A 15,340-nucleotide genomic window follows, 5' to 3' on the forward strand; every position below is an offset into this window, starting at 1 on the left:
ACTGATCATGCAATGCTAAGCTATTCCACCGCTTCATCATTAGCAGTGTAATTGATCTACTCGACCGCTCTTGTGCATCAGTCTGTGGCACATGAACTACTACACATTTTACAAGGATCTCACATACTTTATTAGAAAAATTAATAGACTGATCATTCAAGACAAAACAGGAGATCGGTAGTTTAAGAAAGCGGGGGCATTTAAGAAAGTTTAAGGACAAATTCGACATACCAAATAGGAAAGTTGTGCCGGTGATTGCGAAGGACCTTTTTAAAACATACTCGTCGAATCGGCCGGTAGAAAAATCTAAATATGTCAAATGTTTTTGTTCAAACCAACTTAACTAAATATATAGTAAAATATAATCTGCTTTGTTCGGTTCCAGAGAAAAACAAGTGTGACATATAGTCGTTACAATTGCAATTAATAATTGACTCAATTTCTTCACCTGTTTTAAACTTGTAATATTTTTCTCTCTTTCCTCAAGAAAAAGAAAGATGAAAATAGAGAGGTGAAGAAAACAAATACAAAAGCAAATAATCATGACTCATGAGAGGACCATTTCTTTAAATCCTCACATTCAAGGGATGCTTCAAGCTTCCAACACGCAGCACATGCTGGCCTAAGGCAACTTTCCATTTGCCCGTTTCATCCACAACACTCAGATGCTTGCAAACGTCGATATTGAACCGAACCACCCTGTCTTCTTGTGGCATAAGATGCAATTTTTCGAAGCCGATCAACTGTTTCTGAGGTGCATTGTGCAGTTCTGGTGGGCTAGAAAACAAGAGAACAGTGTGGCTTCCACTGAATTTTCCTGTGTTCTTGACTCCTAAATGAATGTCAAATGCTAGATTGTTGCAGTTATGGTCAACAGCATCAATGGATTTGCACATTGATGTGCGACAAACGTGTGCTTCTTCTAATGGCATGGTCACGAACTCTGGGGCTTCAACTAAGTGGTGACTGAATGCCGAGTAGCTTAGTCCATATCCGAATGGATAGACAGTTTTGCCCTTGTAGAATCGATATGTTCGACCAGGGAATCCTGTGGCAGGGTTCGGTCTAAAGTTCATGTTAGTCATGTTCACCTTGTCGACATATGATTGTGGATACCAAGTCATGGGTAGTCTTCCACCTGCAACATCATAAATGAACCATAGTACAGTTTTTCAGCAAATTTCATTGTAAGCTTCTTTTCTGAAAAATGCGATACTTTGATACAAGGCCTCTTCTGGGCTTCTCTATTATATTGTTCAATACTATCGAACCTCGAAGAAATGATACCTGGATTGCATAGCCCGAAAATTACATCTGCTATTGCGGCTCCACCTGCTTCGCCTGGGTAACCAACCCAAAGAATGCTACTAACTTTGGGATTATCTTTTGCAAACTGTATATCCAAGCTACCTCCACTCATAATTACAAGAATCACAGGTCCTTTAGATACTTTTGCAACTTCTGTAATCAAAAGCTCCTGCTGCCCTGGTAGAGTAACATTCATTCTGTCCAATGCTTCTCTCTCGATATTTTGATCCAAACCCATGATTAAAACTACAGCGTTTGCCTCTGATGCTATTTTCTTGGCATCCTCTACTTTAGGAGTGGCACACCACACGTCTGCGCAGCCAGGTTGATACAGTACTGTGGAAACCAAGGCTTTTATGGCCTCCAATGGACTCGTGTATTTGCATGGTACGCCTGAAAATTGCAAGTAAACTAGATGAAACACGCTGCATTTTTAATATATCAAAATGTCCTAGAAATCGTACTGAAAAGTTGACAGTACCAAAATAGCTGCCTAGCATGGCTTCGGTTGCAGCAGCATTGGGGCCAATTACGACCAAGTTCTTGACAGTGGAAGATAAGGGCAGTGACCCTTCGGTGTTCTTGAGCAAAACAAACCCTTGTCGTGCAACTTCCCGTGCAAATTCTTGTGTTGCTGTGGTGCAGATATCTTTTGCTCCAAGATTTCCGTAAAGATGGTTCTTAGGATTGCCATCAAAGAATCCCAATCTCATCATTGTAGCGAAATTGTTTGAGACAGCTCTACTAATCACCGTTTCATTTACCAGTCCACGGTCTACTGCACCTTGAGTAAAATTTGTCAAGGAACTTCCACAGTTGAGATCCAATCCTGCATCAAGAAAGTGGTTGTCATATCCCCCTCGTTACATAGCTAAGGTGTTCACCAGATGAAACACAGGGTTGGGTTGAGTACAGGCAGCCAGCAAGAACAAATGCAAAAGGCAGATCCAATTGGTACAGTGGCAGCTATATAATTTAAAATATAGACAATCGAGCCGGCAGCCATGGATGTGGACGAGTGAGGACACAGTTAGTTGCCTACTCAACACTTCTTCCTGAAGCCAACAAATGGGATTTTCATAGATGTTGCTCATACAAATAATCATACCTGCATTCAAAGCCAAAGCAGCAGTCTCCTCTGGTGTTTTCCGAAACCTTTGTGCATTGAACATCTCATGTATAGAATCACAATCTGTGACAATATACCTGCAGCAACCAAAAACATCAGCAACATATTCAAGGTTTAAATTTTGCGATTTCAAGACAGTTTTCAACAGATACATACGCACCCGTTAAGCTTCCATTGGCCTCGAATCACACCATACAACAAATCCCGATCACCGCATGTTGGCCTGCCGTTGATTTGGTTGTAAGAACACATCACACTAGCAACATTTCCATCTAGAACACAGCTCTTGAACGGGGGATTGTACGTATCATCAAGATCTTGCTGTGACACCTGATTTATCAATCAGGAAAAGTAATATCTTACATCTCAAAAGCCCGGAAAACATCAAATCAAAGTAACAAATATTTTAGTCGATCCTACCATAGCATTGAAATTGTATCTCCGGAATCCTTTCCAATCATCGAGATCATAAGCAGTGTAATGCTTACAGCAAGCTGCGATTTTGAGCTTCTCTTTATTGCCATCATCTCGTTGTTGCAAGCCTCTCACATACGCCGCTCCGTATCTGCTGGACAGAAGAGGGTCCTCTCCTGGAGTTTCTTGGCCTCTCCCCCACCTAGGGTCACGATATATGTTGATATTTGGGGACCAAAATGTCAACCCGGCCAATCCCTCGTTGTACATTGCTCTGGCCTCGGTCGAAACGGCCTACAAATATCAAAAATTTTCAAGACGTAGCAGGAACTTTTCATCAATCCCACATCATTTCTGGTATCAGTTTTTTTTTAATATGTTTTACTCGATGTTTTTACAGGCCATCTTCACCACGTTTACGTAAAAGATCATACAAGTAGCACCTTCTAGTGTATTATATAAATGAAGAGTCACAAATTACACCATCTTCTGTTAACCAGTCTCGAACGGATCAAATTCATTTTCAAGGTCAAGCTTATCTTTTCACTAGTCAAAGATTAAAGCAAGAAGGTAAGGTAAAGTGATATGATAATTAAAATTTCATTAATGTGGAATCTACCTACTTTGCAAAAGTAACTAAAAATAATTGGTGCTTTAAACTCTAATACTTTATTGTCAGGATCTGATTATCTACATAACAACATCAGTAACATATCATCATATTTAGACTGAGTAGTGTACTACAAAATTTGAAAATATCCAAAATTCAAGTGTAAATACAAATATTAGAACTCGGATATTCTTGTATTCAAGGGGTAAGAGTAAAAGCGAAAGATATATCTAAATTGATTTAGGGCTACAGGAAACAATGCAAATGAAAACTTGGCAAATGACGAATCACAGATGCATAAATTTAGTCCAACCACCCCAACCAGAACAAACTAAACCCGTTAGTTTCATAATTGTACAAAATCTTGCAGTGAATAAGAAACCATTGATGCAGAAGAGAAATTCGTCTGCGCCTTCTCCTAAAACAATCTTTCTGGAACCAAGAATCCACAGAGAAAGAACTCAAATATCCAAAAGTTCTTTGAAATCGAACTCAAAACAAACTAATACACTGGAGGGACGTTCCTATTCAGCAGAACACCAAAAATACAACCAAGATAGCCTAAAAAACATGAAGATACTTAGAGAAAGATGGAATCTGATACAGTGAATGATACACATTACCTTTCCAATGGCTTCATAGAGGGATACATTAAAAGTTGCTGCAGTGAGAATGACCTGAGGGAAGCTAGTGGCCCCCGGAACCGGGCTCATAAACTTGCTTCCCGGCCCGATGAACGAAATCCCATGTAAAATCTCAGACCACCATTCGTAATTCGGGATCCCAAGCCTACTCACTCCTTTTGCAGTATTCACTATCCACCCTATCTTCTCCTGCAGCGTGAGCCTTTTCACCAAATCATCAACTCGGGTTTTCACATCCAACGACGTATCACAGAACCTGAATTTCTCCAGCCCTGGATTTCCAGCAATGTCGCAGGCGAATGCGGGCTTTCTCTGAGCAAAAACGGGCCTGAAATTCGACAGGATGACGCATAGTATGAAGAAACAGACGAAAGCGGCAAGCTTTGCAGTGGCCATTGATTTGCTGTGACAGAAATTCTTGAGAAGTGAGATTTATAGAGATTAAATGCAAGATAATGTGCACAGTAAACACGTTGTACTCTTCCAACCCGTGATGGATAACTGCAGGGTAATTTCAGGCCCCATTTGCTGGCACGTTGTTTTACATAGAATCTCAAGTCCCGCCAATGAAATTCCAAGATTTTGTAGAAAAAGAGATGTTAAAACTTGAAAGATTGCAGTAAAAATAATTCTGAAGTGAGTGTTTTTTTTATTGCAATGGTGAAAATGGAATGGTGATGCATACAGTTGCGGTGTGTGCGTGTTTTACTTGTACTGGCCATTATCCACCTTAAAGTGAGGTTGGTTCTCTCCGGGAACATGCTGCTCCATTTTTTAAATTAAAATTAGTAACATTTTTACACAATAATATAAAATATGATTTTTATATACTACTTTTTTAAAATAAAAAAAAGTGTTATAAAAGACTATTTAGCGTTAGACGGTCACCTACTGCCTCGATTTTTATATCTTTCTCGGCTCCTTAATGTAATACTAGTTACTCTGCACAAACGATGCGTGTGTATACAGTCTTTTTTATCATTATCGATGGACTAAAATGAAATTTGACAAACTATGGAAAGACTAAATTGATATTTGAATTGTTGAAATAAAAAAAATTAAAATAAAAGTGTGTGTTGAAATTTAAAAAAAAACAAAAAACAAAAATGTAGTATTAGATTATTAATATCATATAAGGGTAAAATTGAAAGAAAAAGTTGGTGTCCTTTCTAGGTAGTTACTATCATGTCCTCGACTTTAATAAAATAGAATAGATATATAATTTTTTTTAATATATTGTTCAACGTATTTTTCAATCAATTTGTTTTGAATAAAGATGAAGATATGTTATTAATTTTAGTTTAAATTCGATATACAATAATTATTATATAAATATGGAGATCAACAAAAAAAATAGATATTTAAAAGGAAAAATCGTCTAAGCGGTTGTCTAAGTCTCTAGAAACTAAACGGTAGATGGTATCGTTTATCGCATTTTAAAATACAGAAAAAATATAATTATGTTATAGTAATTTTTTTCCAGATTTTTTTATGTTTTTAATTTTTATATTTTATTTCTATAACAATACGATGCAAGAATATTTTGGTAAAAAAAAATTGTTCTACTCTGAAAAGCAAAAATAGTTATTGTATTGGTCACATATTTTCAATATCGTTTTCTATTGACAAATATTTTCTGGACTTAAGTAGGATTACTTTATTTCTGTTTCAACAGTTTGGGTAGTTTATAGTTATTTTAATTAGGGGTGATTTTTTTGGTAAGATTTATCATAATTAGTTAGACCATTCTAATAATTAATTTAGATTAGTGACTTTGTTATAAATAGGATTTGTGATTACGGGAAATTGACCTTCAGTCCCCAGCCGTCGATTTTTTTTATGTTTTGTCCCTGGGTACTTTTTTAGTACCACATTTCCACATGAAGTGTACCACATTTCTACATGAAGTGTATCACATTTTGTATAACATAGTACCCCAATTTTGTGGGTAGGGAGTGAACCCAAAGAAATATTTTGATTGGGGATTTTTCACCAACTTCCCCTTGTGATTATTTTGTTATATTTTAATTATTATTTGGATCACAATGATGCAATTATATTAAATATGTAATTTATATCAAACTACGCAACTGTGATTAACAATTTTACACGAACTTATATTCTTGAAATCTTTACTGTTTTTCTTATTTTGTGAAGACTTAGAACTTTAGAAAAACTATTTCGATAAGTTATATGACATCAAAAATTTTATTCTATTTTTATCTCTAACATTTTTTTGCACATATTAAGATTAGAGTTTGGATCTAACTCAACCCCAAAATCTAGCTCAAGAGGAGAGGAATGTCCAAGTTCATGTATGTAACCCTTAGGGATATTATCTAATCGATGTGGGACAACACACCCTCTCACGCCTAGAAATGAACATTTGGAGCGTGAGTTTACAGATGACCCAATTATAGGCAGAACAAATGGCCAACTAGAGGCGACCCAACACATAACGGTGGAACCTGAGCTCTGATACAATGTTAAGATTAGGATTTGGACTTAACTCAATCCCAAAAGCTAACTCAAGGGGAGGATAGTCTAAGCCTATATATGCAAGTCCCAGGATTTTTATCCAACCAATGTGAGACAACTAATAGTCCGTCTAACTTTTTTATTACTTTGATTTTGTAGTATTTTTGGTAAATTTCAAACCTGCTGCAACTTCTCTCACGGTCTCACATTTGCACGATGCAAATGGACTTGTCCGAGGTGCGAAGGCGTGCTATATCAAAAATCCAAGATCAGCTAAAAGTGTTGAGCTTGTTGCCATTCGTTGTGGAATGGATTTGTTAATGTGTGTGTATTTTCGGATTCCGTGGAAGCAATCAGAACTGTGAAAAAACCCGATGATGAATTAAATCCAGATGGTATTTTGGCATTAAAAATTCGATATTTACTCGAGTCTAGTCTTTTTTTTATCTGTTAATTATATTAGAAGGTTAGCTAATGCTACATCTCATCAACTAACTCGCAAAGCCTTGTTACTTCCTTTGGTTTTGGAGTGGTTAGATGGCGTTTGTCCTAGCTGGTTTAATACCAATGTATATCAAGATTTACTAAATTATTGAAAGATATGTTTCTGCTAAAAAACAAAAACTATACTCTTAACTTTTTTACTTTGGCAAAAACTTATGTGAGAGGGTCTCATGAGTCATATTTTGTGAGATGGATCTCTTATTTGAGTCATCCATGAAAAAAATATTATTTTTTATGCTAAGAGTATTACTTTTTATTGTTAATATCGGTAAGGTTGACCCGTCTCACAGTTAAATATTCGTGAGACCGTCTCACGAGATACCTATTCTTTTACTTTTGATCTCATTAAATTATCAACAGAAAGAACAATTTTTACGCACCAGAACGATTATTACACAATATATGTACACACATTAATTTACAAAATTACGCTAAGAGTAATTTTTTTCTATCAGAGTTTATATTCCAAATTTGTTTTCGTTATGTTTTATTTTTTCATGAAAATTAGAATATCAGAGAGATTGAACTATTGGGGGAAAATTTTTGATTTGTTGCATAAATTAATATTTTATGGTTTGAATTTTTGGAGAAATGAATTTTTGAGAAAATAAAGTCATTATAATTGGGTGAATTTTTACCCCAATGGTTGCTGAAACTTTGAGCATGAGAGAGGCACTAAGTTGTCTAAAGGACTTCAAAATGGAAAATGTGATCGTTGAATCTGATGCCCAGTTATTAACTAATTCATTGAATTCCTCCGAGTCAGATTCGTCGTCTTTAAATTTAATAGTTGAAGATTGTAAAACTATCATCTTGTACTTTTTCGTTTAGTAAGTCTTTTATAAGACGGTTTCACGGATCTTTATTCGTGAGACGGTCCAATCATGTCCATATTTACAATAAAAATCAATATATTTGACATAGAAAGTAATAATTTTTTGTGGGTGACCTATATAAAATATCCGTTTAACAAAATTGACCCATGATACCGTTTCACAGGAATTTTTTAGTTTTTTGTTTTTATGTATAGATCAGTGTATCAGACACCTTATGGTATTACTCAGTAGGTTGTTTTTATGTCGGATTTAGTAGGTCGAGACTCACCCCTAGTTTCCAATGTAAGTTCTCCATATTTGATTTAATAATATATCTTTATAATAATAATAATAATAAGTAAGGAAAATAAAATTCAATCTACCATTCTATGGTAATCCAGATTTTAGAATCAGGTAGGCAAAAATATGAATATTTTCTGGTGAAAAAATATATAATATTTCTAAAATTTTTTAATTCTCTCTTTCTTTTTTCTGTCTGCCAACTTTACCCAATTATCATTTTTCCAAGAAAGTTTTGAATTTTATCCAAAATAATGGAATTGTATTATTTAAGTGAAAGGATTCGGGCAGGCTGTGATTGGTCGATGAGCTGACCGTAATCATTCTGTCTTCTTTTCTTTTTTATAAAAGCTACCCGTTTCACCAAACTTCGGGTCCTTGTCTTAAATTTACATATTCGATTTGTCATTATTAATTTCACATTAATTGTATTTCATAATATAATATAAATACCAATTTTATTCGCTTCAAATATTTTTTTTTTCAAAATAATTCCAAAAAAATTTAATTTAAAAGGAAATAATGCATATATTTTTTTTTGTCGAGTATACGAATTCGAGGATATATATGATTTCTTTTGAAATTTTTATTGATTTATAATTTCAACAATTTTGGTGTAATATAATTATTAATAATAAGTAGTTTTCGTTTAATTTGTTTCCACATATTTTATCTAAATTACTCAAATCATTATATTTAAAATAAAATAAGAAACTGACAATTATGCAACTTGCACTTCTCACGGGTCATCATCATCAGTTATCCCATTTCCTGCATTCTGAATGCTCCCTCACTTTTTTTTAAAAAAAAAAAAACAGGGAAAAATAATGATAAATTGGGTTTTGTTTTTTTAATTTCATAAACTATAGGATGAGAAATGTTTGAACTGACGTATGTCTCTTGTGAGACGGTTTTACGGATCTATATATGTGAGACGGTTTTACCGACATTCACAATAAAAAGTAATACTCTTAGCATAAAAAGTAATACTTTTTCATGGATGACCCAAATAAGATATCCGTATCACAAAATACGACTCATGAGATCGTCTCACACAAGTTTTTGTCTTTGAACTTAAGCCACTTACAGGGAGAAAGTGGCTGAAGCCACTTAGGCCAAAGCCCGGTCTCGATAAATTGGTTTTTAGAAGAACAAAAAATTGATTTTATTTAGAATATCTCATGACAATCAATTTTCCATTTTGCTATGTGATGGAAAAAAATTTGCATAGATAATGAAAATTTAATTTTGTTAAAAAAAGAAAAATTATACATCAAAATAGAAAATTGTTCATTTAAATAATGAATTTTTTTTTGTAATAGTCATGTGATTTGGTATATATTTGACTTTTGGTATGTAGACAAATGAATGTGGGTACGTGAATATAGATATTGCTGATAGTTCGGAGTCGTGCTAGAACAATTTGGTATCCATCCTTATGGATCAATCCCGAGTTAATTGACGAGTTATTTGTATTCGAGTAGGTCTCTTGTGTGACGGTCTCACTAATCTTTATTTGTGAGACGGATCAACCCTACCGATATTCATATTAAAAAGTAATACTTTTAGCATAAAAATTAATATTCTTTCATGGATGATCCAAATAAGAGATTCGACCCACAAAATTGATACGTGAGACCGTCTCACAAGATGTTTTGTGTTTGTATTAACATCTCTTATATTTCATGCATTTAAAATTTACATCATTTATCGAGTGTAAGGAATTATAATGTGTCGAGACCGACGAGTCTCAAATATATAATATGTAGAGGATATGAATGCAAATTACGTGCTAATTAACACTCCCAAGGAAGTTCTGATACATCTGAAAACCGACACAAAGACTAGGAATTTTTCACTGATAAAAAAAATATAGCTATTTATATTTCTATAAATTAAAATATAACTAGTGGAGTTGAGCTTCGTTTGGTAGGTAAAACATATTGATGAATCTAATTTATTATATTGTGCGGTTGAATGATAACCTTGGGCAACGTGACATGCCGAGTAATCATTAATGGCGGAGGAGCCGACGGCGTACGATGGGCCGTGGCGGTGGTCCAAGGTGGCGATCGAACACCCCACTCAAGATATTATTGCTCAGAAATTATTAGGGGTAAACCCTACATTATCAATAATTTGTGGATATAGGGTTACATAGATATATTAATATGATATTAGCTTAAATTACAAAAATTTGGGCATTTATTTCTTATTATAAGATAAAAAAAAGTGGAAAAGCCATTTCAATTTTCAAAATTCTATACATCTTTCTTTCCCCATAAATCCTTATTTTTTGTGAGAAGATACCAACAAAGTCACAAATTTGTACATTTTTTTTTATTTAGTTTCACGACCGAAAATGACGAAGATTTTTCATTGATATTTTTAGATTCGTCGGCATAAAAAAAGTAATATATATATATATATATATATAAAGTAATATATATATATAAAGATGTTTTTAGATTTAATTAATAAAATAGATTGGTTTTGACATTTTTATACATAGGACCACTAAATAATCGCTTAGAGTTTTTGACGTGATGATGTTAAAGTTATGTTGAATGAGTTTTGATTCGAATATACACTATCTATCAACTCCATATAGTTCAACCCAAAAAAATTAGGTTTGGGTTTCAGGTTTTTGGGTTAAATTTTCATAATTTAATATTTATTTTGAAATTTTTTTTATTTTTTAAACAATTTTTTATTTGATTTAATAAATATATTTTATTTTTCTATAATTAGGCTTTTAAATTTAAATCATATATATGAGAGAGATTTTGTTATTATGTGTTTAAATTAAAATATTATTTTTTTGAATTTTATTTAATTTTCTTTTAAAAAAGATTCAAAATCGGGTTGATTCAGGTTCGGATTGAGCAATTTTTGAGTAATATTATTGTTCAACTCGTCCCAATCGACCAGAATTGACACCCTTAAAGAGGAACTGCACCAAAGAAGAAATATTACGAGCAATCAATAGGAGTTTCTTTTGAATTTTATAATGAGACGGATCAACCCTACCGATATTCACAATAAAAAGTAATAATTTTTCATGGATGACCCAAATAAGAGATCTGTCTCAAGAAATACGATCCGTGAAACCGTTTCACACAAGTTTTTGACTATCGAATAATATATACTTTGAGGTAGTATAAATCTTTCCATATCAAATATTATCAAGCAATTGCTACATTTTTAGTGAAACAATGTTTTAAACAATATGTACATATAATTAACACTAGTGTTCCGGGACACGGGGCATCTGCATACACATTAATTTTTTTTATGTTAAATAATATTTGTATAAATATTTAGATCTTATATTAAAATATAAAATTCACAAATTTTTTTATAATAACTTTTCAATATTAGAGGTGATATAATAATTTAAAATTTTAAAAGCATAGATTAAAAAAAATTGTCGATAGAATGATGTTTTAGATAAACCAAAAGTTACTCCATGACATCATGCAATTAGCATATGATATTCTTGTATTCTATATATATACATATAGATTTTTTTTTTTTTGAAAAAAATATATACATATAGATTTGACTAAGCAAAATATTGCATTTAGCTGTATCGGGTCTATCTTTTAATTCTTGGGTCGTGAATATTGAGTAGGTCTCGGGAGACACGGTTTCATGAGACGGATCGAATCGGTTCATTTATAAAGCGAAAAATCATATTTCTTGCATAAAAAATAATACATTTTCATAGATCAATTGGGTAAGAGTTCTGTCTCACATAATTCACCCGTGAGATGATTTTATGAGAACTTTTGTGACGATTATTTTATCTTACACTTAAGTTAGCCAAGAAGTCCTAATTTTAATATGATTTGTTGGGATAATTCCCCTTTGCATCTCTATAATTTAGTGATTATTCGGATTTAATACCTCATATTTATCACGTACCCAAATGATCCTAAACTTACAGAATTTGATCTGATTAAGTTTTTGATGTACTGAATTTTAATTCAATTTCTTTCTATTTTGTATATGAACTATCAGAAAATTTTACCTTCACTATGAAGAATCAATATGTCCCAACTTATTTATTTCTGTAGAGGAATTAGTCCTTTCATTTTCAACTAATGAATTTTGTTAAAAGGTGACATTTATTTTAAAAATACATTTGTATGGTTTTTGGTTGATAATTAACTCATCAAAGATTTACTAGACTTAGAAAGATTAGGTTTTCTGAGAGACATAAAAAATGCATTCCATTAAATTGTTTAGATTTATCGATTTTATATTGAACTAAATCCGGCACGACTATTGGATCTATCTGGATTGCATGAAAACAAGTACATAACCATTTTACACCGGTCAGGTCGAGTTCGATCAAATAATATATTTAAATTTTTTTTATTACTTTTCTTCATAAATAACATTTTTATGAACATAGTTGTGTATAAAACATTGATTCCAATTATGTTTTATTTCGGTTCGATTTGATTTTGGTTTCGGATTGAGTTATATTCATAATCCAGTAAATCCAATCCAACATCTTATAGGATTGGTTCGGTTCTCTTATCCCATAATCTGAAATCAGTTTAATACAGGACAATCCTATTCAGTAACATAGGACTATGTAACAAGTCTTATAAGACTTATCCCACTAAATCATCTGTATCGAGCTCATTTAGATTAACGTAAAAACTACTATCATTTGAAATTTTTTCATATCATTGCTTATTTGCAGGGGTGTTCAAACTTCGGATAAAACCGAAAAAATCGAAAAAAACCGAACACCAAACCGAACCGAAATCCGAATTTTGTAATTCGCATATAAATGTTAAAACCGAAGTTTATTTGGTTCGATTTCGGATTATATATGTCAAAACCGAAAAAATCGAAATTTCATTAAAGTAATAATTTTTTTATATTTTTATTTATATTATATATTTTGATAAGATATTTAGTGAATGAAAAACTATTTTGAACAATTTTTAGTTGATTGTTGTTTGTTTAATTAATTTAGACATTATATTTAAATATTTTAATAAGAAAACAGGTAGAAAATTAACATATTATATTTTACAATATATTTATATTATTAATTTAAATAATTATACCAAAACCGAATTAACCGAACCGTTTTGGTAGAAAATCGAACCGAAGAAAAATAGTTCGGATATCAGATTATATATTTCTAAAACCGAAAACCGAAAAAACCGAAAACCGAACCGACCGATGAACACCCCTACTTATTTGTATAGAAAATGTATCATAATGTCCTACTATATTTCATTAACTGATTTGATTAAATTGATTTTGTGAAAATTCTTTTATTGACGTATTTGTTTAATTTCTGTAATAAATATACTAGTTAAAAATTAAAATGTACTTGTTAGTGGATCTAACCTTATACTTTATATATGGGTCGGAGCAGATACGAGTCTTTCAAATATCGCATATTGAGTTTTATTCGAACTATCCATTGTCATCCCTAATTCCCTATCCTAATATTATCAATTATTAAAGTTATTTGACATCTATTTTCGAACTAAAAACATAATTTCATATATATAAAAAAGGTAAATCGGAAAAAAATCATGAATAATTTCAAGTTAGAGATTAGTCTTTAAGGCATTAATTTAGTTTGCACTCCTCGAGCGAGAAAAATGATAAAAAAATATTTTTGATTTTATTATGGGTCAAAGATAATATCAGAGCTAAGGTAAATTAGTTCAAATATAAAATATTATTATTATTGTCTAATTAAATGTTTGAGGAGGAGATGTTTTCAAAAATTATGGATCCGAACCTATCTTCGAGATTTATCATTTTCGGTTTTTTTCAATATTTTGGAATATTTGAAACAAGAAAATTTAACCGAAGTTAGATACCAGAAACAACAAGGAATGAATCAATTTGCTGAGATAAAATTATGATTCAAAATAATAAATTTCTAAAAATAGTCTCGAATTCCTCTAAACTATCATGAGATCGTAGAAAATCCAAAAGACTTTATAAAATTATGACAATCAGCTATACTGTGCACCACGAAAAACTGAAGCATCCTTGAAAAACAAGAAGATTATTAGAACTTTAAATGATGTTTCTAGTAATAGAGTTTCAGGATCAAGGTTAATCACCATCACTTGGTATCAAACCCTTATTACATCAAAGATGGAAGGCCAAAGTAGTGGCAAAACCTTTAACTGATGAAGAGGAAAATGATTAATCTTATTAAAATTGTCTCAGAAAAAAATAATCTGATAACGACTATAGAAATTATTGGTCTAGAAGAATTTCAAGACTTTGCAGAGTTTTTTGCAAATCTCAAGGTCGTAGATCTAAAAATTAATATATCTGGAGGAAGTGAACAACTTCAACTTCTAATTAGCAGGGTACCTCCTCATGAACCACAAAGGGAAGAAAGTGTGAGATCCTATGATACAAACATGGGAGGAACCCAAACATAATTCCAAACCGGTGGAGAATCACATCCAGCAGAAATACGATCAAGGAGAAATCAAATTCACTTGCACCAAGCACCATATGAGAAAACCGTTTTAAAACCAATACATCCTTATGTGGTTATACTTAACCTTGATGTACTAGATTTAAAAAACAGATAAGATCTTATAGATGATTGGACATTACATATGAGAATCGTAACAGGAAAACTTGATCTCAACAAAGAAAGATTCATTAAATTTTTAGAAATGAGCATGATGAGATAAATCAAAATTGTGTGAGACATGACTTTGGCAGAAATCAAAGAATCAGTCCTAGTAGGAGAATCTCTCAGTATAATCTTGAATTATAGGACATCTGTTTAGTGAATGAATATCTTGTGTTATTCATTAAATCCATGAGTCAAAGAAAATACATGCTACTTTTTATCGCCAAAATACCAAGTCTATCGGGAGTAATCCAAATACTCTTGATAGGACGAGCCTATGTTCTTAATATAATAATTTATCAACCCCTATAAAGATATATTTTATATATTTAATTTTTGATTACTTTGCTTCATAAATAACATTTGTTATGTACATCTTTTTGTAAAAAAACATAAACCATCTATTCCAATTGTGTTTTATTTGGGTTTAATTTGATTTCGGTTTCAGGTTACTTATACTTATTAATCAAGTAAATTCAATCCGACATCCTA

At 32.2% G+C, this 15,340-nt stretch overlaps 1 protein-coding gene across 1 annotated transcript; it reads right to left on the reverse strand.

Moving 5' to 3' along the window:
* Positions 1–339: 339 nt before the first annotated feature.
* On the reverse strand, positions 340–4,642 carry LOC140956905 (beta-xylosidase/alpha-L-arabinofuranosidase 2-like). The gene is made up of 7 exons (XM_073413839.1): positions 4,085–4,642; positions 2,858–3,145; positions 2,598–2,767; positions 2,417–2,514; positions 1,790–2,137; positions 1,288–1,701; positions 340–1,138 (listed from the first exon to the last, which is right to left on the reverse strand). The coding sequence occupies exons 1-7, from the start codon at positions 4,499–4,501 to the stop codon at positions 567–569; spliced, it is 2,307 nt and encodes a 768-aa protein (XP_073269940.1). The 5' UTR covers positions 4,502–4,642; the 3' UTR covers positions 340–566.
* Between the last annotated feature and the right edge of the window lie 10,698 nt (positions 4,643–15,340).

This window comes from Primulina huaijiensis, chromosome 14, assembly GCF_012295235.1.
Source record: "Primulina huaijiensis isolate GDHJ02 chromosome 14, ASM1229523v2, whole genome shotgun sequence".
Lineage (NCBI taxonomy): Eukaryota > Viridiplantae > Streptophyta > Magnoliopsida > Lamiales > Gesneriaceae > Primulina > Primulina huaijiensis.